Source organism: Tupaia chinensis, unplaced genomic scaffold (assembly GCF_000334495.1).
Source record: "Tupaia chinensis unplaced genomic scaffold, TupChi_1.0 Scaffold000272_1, whole genome shotgun sequence".
In the NCBI taxonomy this organism is placed as follows: Eukaryota; Metazoa; Chordata; class Mammalia; order Scandentia; family Tupaiidae; genus Tupaia; species Tupaia belangeri.
In genome coordinates this window covers 179,641-184,504 of record NW_006159754.1, presented here as the reverse complement: position 1 = coordinate 184,504, position 4,864 = coordinate 179,641, and the positions used below count along the sequence as shown (strand labels likewise).

The 4,864-nt window shown below is 39.5% G+C and overlaps 1 protein-coding gene across 8 annotated transcripts in view; it reads right to left on the bottom strand.

Moving 5' to 3' along the window:
- The window catches only part of HPS3 (HPS3 biogenesis of lysosomal organelles complex 2 subunit 1), a 49,367-nt gene that overhangs the window by 32,312 nt on the left and 12,191 nt on the right, over window positions 1-4,864 (bottom strand). For all 8 annotated transcript variants that reach the window (XR_334709.3, XR_003549564.1, XR_003549566.1 and 5 more), the window contains exon 5: window positions 4,120-4,312. Coding sequence is in view for 3 of the 8 variants with exons in the window: in XM_006149716.3 (XP_006149778.1) it covers window positions 4,120-4,312 (193 nt within the window). In the remaining 5 variants the exon portion in view is untranslated. The remainder of the gene's footprint in view (window positions 1-4,119; window positions 4,313-4,864) is intronic.

The window sequence follows — 4,864 nt, the reverse complement described above, 5'->3', positions numbered from 1 at the left end:
CATTCTCTATGTGCTGAACCTAGACATGTGTGTTTCTCATATACATTTCTATGATGCTCCATGTGTGACTCTGATGGACACCCTTCTGGGAACCATGTCTATGTCAAAGTCCCTATTTTATAGATAAAAGGTATGAATGCGTTACTATCAAGGTCAAGATTAGAACCTGTTTCCTGACTTGTTTTGTCTTGCTCCCCTCAGGAGGTGGGGCATCATACTTAAGACTAAGCAAACACAAACCCAGTGCTAGAGCTGAAAATGAGCAACTGTCTGAAGGACTCTTCAGAACTACCTAGTCCAGCAGCATGGTTTAAAGATTACAGCATGGAAGGTTCCTGACTGTGCATGGCCTCTCTGCAGAGTACAGCCACTTACAGCCCTGGTCCCCTGATGCCTCGTACTCCTCCAGCTTCCCCCACATTCCCAGGCTGCTTCTGCACGGTAGAAAGACCTAGAGCCCCGCTGGTAAGTGCACACAGATGACTGCTTGTCATCTGCTGTCGTTATCTAAATCAACACTCAAATATTGACATCAAAAGGGTGAGAGAAAGGGAATCAAGGGGGCGGGGGGGAGAAGCAAGATGTTTAAGGAACGTAAAAATGGAAAATTATCTGTTGACGATAATGTGTATGATAGTATCTTTGGACTAATATATAGTGTATTCATGCTGGGAAAACTCATTTTGCACGCTGTAATGATATACAGTGATTGAATGCATAAAAATAATAAAATATAAAAGTTAACAATTATCTTAGAAATTGCTACAAAAGCCATCTTGTAGTAGGTTCCTAAGAACCATTTTAAAAGAAAGTTAGAAAGTGGGACAAGGAAAAAAATGAACTCTTTGAAATAAAAAAAAAAAAAGGATTAAAGCAAACCTAACAATATCAAACAGAAGAAACGCTTCTTCAACAAGCAAGGCATCCTGAGGTTTCCACAGTTAGAAGACTTGGCACAGAATAGTTGAGAGGTATTGTCACGACTCTCTCCATCTCCTGCTACTTCCTTCTCAGTCTCTGCCCACTGCCCTCTGTCTATTTCCACAAAGTTCTAGGAAATGACCTTTGGAGTCATGGCAATAACTGGGACAGGCATGCTACACTTACAAGCTACCAAATACAACCTTGAGAAGTAAACTGAGAGTCAAGAACAAAGAAATGACTAACATTGGGGCCAGAATGACAGCTAAGGGTAATTCCCACAAAAATAAATGATCTTGAGGTTCTAGAGATAAAAAGGAAAGGCTGGGGCCAGATGGTGGACCAGTGATAAAATGCAATGCTCTACAAGATTGACACCTATGGCAAGGTGGCAGGTTCACATCCAGAGACCTCCCTGAGTAGAACGGGCATATCTGTGCCCATGACTCAAGGCTGGCTGAAACTGCGGTTCGATGGCAGAGTCAGGACCCTAGTGTGGGTGACTGTCTTCCTGTGGGTGACTATGCTGATATTAAGGAAAATTCCAATAATTTCCCACCTGTAGGCAGTCAAAACTCAGAAATTTAAATGCCTACACATTCATATAATGCTATGTTTTCAGGACTCTACAAGATGGACAGTCTTTTGCATCAATATTTTGGAACAAAAATTAATATTCTTCTTTCCTTCTCACTCTCTTCATCACTTCTGAGGTACTATAGTTTCCTAGGTTCTTCTGCATTGTTAAGGATCCTTTTTTTCTCCTCTTGCTTACTAACCATGACTTTCACCAGAGTGTAGTTCTCCAACAACTCTTCTCTGTCTATATACTCTTGGAGTCAATCTCACTACTCTGATAAATAGCTCTTTTTTGATACAACAAAACTTCTAAGCTTTCTTCTCTACCCTAATCTATAGTCTTCTATATCCAAAACTCTACCTAGCACTCCCACTTGATATTCCATACGCATCTCAAATTCAAACTTCTCCTTTGCCCCAAATTACACCAGCCTCCATTCTCTTGGAGAAGCAAGATCCTAGTGAGGTTTTTCATGGCTCCTCTATTCCTGTTATCCCATCAGGCACCAAATCTTCTAACTCACTGCTGAGGCCTCTCCCACCTGGCCTTCCTTCTCTTCTTACTGCCATTGCCCTGCCAGAATACAGTCCCTTAATATCCTTACCTGTATCATTCAAATAGCTTATTTTTCTTGTTAGGTTCAATCCATTCTCTATAATAATCACCATTCGCTTTCTCTGATTACATCGCTTTCTCTGATCAAAACCTTAGAAAACTCTTTGGTTTGATTTTCAAAACCTTGAGCTATCTCTCAAGCACCACTTTTCTACTTTTTAGCTTCTTTATATTGAAAGAACATCACTACACAACAAAATTGGGGAGACGAGCTACTTCCTACTTCCACATCATTCACTTAAGAAATACATCCCCACCAATACATTTCTCCTTAAACCAGAATGAAGAGGAGGGGAATTTCCTCCCTAGACGTGGGTATCAAAATCTTCAAGAGAGTTCTGTGCTGTCTAAATTAGACTCTAGTAGCCTATGGGATTTTGATACTACCACTCAGCTGAAAAAAAATCACAGTCCTATGCAATTAATAGCTGGATGTCCTGAAAGATTGGACGTAGTCTGTATTTATAGTCTTCCCTCTACCTACAATGCCTCTCTTCTGATTTCCATAAAATTCTATTTGACAACTAACTTTCAGGCCTCTCTTCAAACAAAACCACTATGTGAAACTCCCCCAAATGACTCAGCAAGAATTACTTTCCCTCCTTGCTGTGCCTATGGTAGTTTCACAAAGTCTTAAGGCATTTTTCACAAATCTCCTAGTGTTTGTGCCTCTTCTAGGTGTCTCTGGTTTTCTCTTAACTCCTTGCTTTAGAAAGCAGAGGTTGTATCTTACTTATGGTTGCCTGTCAGAGGGCCCAAGGCAGTGCCTTGAGCATAATCTAGGCTCAAAAAGAGGAAAGAGAACCCAAAGTATTACTTAACTGCTGAGATAAAGGGAAATGCAATCAAACTCTTGCTTAGAAACTCCATTCACATGCCAGCACACTAGGGGAAGTGACCGAGACAACATCTGCCACTAGTTAGCCACATGACTTTGGTCAAACCACCTCTGTGATCATTTCCTTACCTGTATTAATGAGCAGAAAGAATCAAATCATATCTGGCCCCTTTACAGTCTAAACCATTATGAAATAACTCTCCTCATATTAAAACTATGATGGGAGGGCCAGCAGGTGGCATGGTGATTAAGGGTGCTGGACTCCCACCTGGCCCACTGCAATCCAAGTCCCAGACCTGGCGGCTTACTTTCTTGCTTTTCCTCTCTCTCTCCCACTCTTTCAATCTCACTTTATCCTTCTCTGGTCAAATTAAAATACATAAATAAAGTCAAATAAAATAATTCTTAAAAAAAAAAAAAAAAGACCATGATGGGGGCCAACAGGTAGCATGGTGGGTAAGGCACTGGACTCCCACATGGCCAACCACAGTTCAAGTCCCAGGCCTGACAGCTTGCTTTCTCACTTTCTCTCTCTCTCTGTCTTTCTCTAGTAAATTAAAAGAGTAACAATAATAAATATAATTAAAAATAATTCTTAAAAAAAAAAAAGCTATGAAGGCCCTGAGAAAAAAATATAAGAAGTCTAAAAAGAAATCTAAAGAGATACCCTGACCGGTACCCTTGACTTTTCATCAGAATTCCTGATGCAAAACTTCCTTCATGGAGAATCTTCTATTTTCTTACAAGGATCCCCACCTAGTCTAAGGAAACAAAACAAGGATGAAACCAGAATCCAAATCATTAAAGACAGGTATGGGCCACCAATAGATTTAAAAAGACAGATGTAACTCATTAATACACAGAAGTCTATACCGGTTCACACAATTCTTAGAAGATGTAGGATGCACCTAAAGAATTTACAGAGAAATAAGTGACCCAAAGACTAACAAGTGGGGCCAGCAGGTGGCATGGTGGTTAGGGTGCTAGATACTCCCACATGGCCGACCATGGTTCAAGTCCTGGACCTGCTGGCTTGCTTTCTCACTTTCCCTCTCTCTCTGTGTTTCTCTCTGGTCAAATTAAAATAAATGAATGAATAAATAAATAAATAAGTCTTTAAAAAATTATTTAAAAAAAAAACTAAAAAATGACACTGTAACAGTACCTCGTGATGACATGCAAAAACTGTGGTGTGAGCACCGCCTGCTGAGACTTCTCAGGGTACTGGTAGACTGACATTAATTCAACAGACTTGACGACCATGTAGAGGTAACCCACATGAGGTAATGAGAAAAAACAAAAGAGACTCAGCAACTCTTTCTCCTGAGACAGGCTTTTTCCATCAGAAGTAAGAGAACCTGCACATAAAAATAACAGACGTAAATACGACAAAATAAAGAAATAAAGGGATATAATCAATCTATGATTTTTCTATGCAAACTGTCAGTGGATAACCGGAGAGTTGCAAAGGGGACGTTGCTCTTTATAGAAAAACGCCAGGAAGAAATGAAGAAGATGTGATATAATTAGAATGTCAGCATTTTGTAACCCCTCTGAAGACCTAGGTAATGCCCGTCAGTGGCTGTGAACATCACAAAGAGACTCAACCAGATACCACAGGCCGTCCAGCAGAGCGCAGTACCAGTTGTGTTACCAAAAAGTAGCAATAATCTGATCAAGCCTGAGTCTAGACTAGCACTGTCAACAGAAGTATAATGAGCTGCATTTGTAATTTAAAGTTTTTAGTGGTCTTATAAAAAGTTAAAAAGGGACAGGGGAATTATTATATTTTAACATTAATATTGTATTAACCCAACATACTTAAAATATTAGCATTTTAACAAGCAATAAACAAAAGAATTAACCATATATGTGTGTGTGTATAATATATATATATATATATATATATT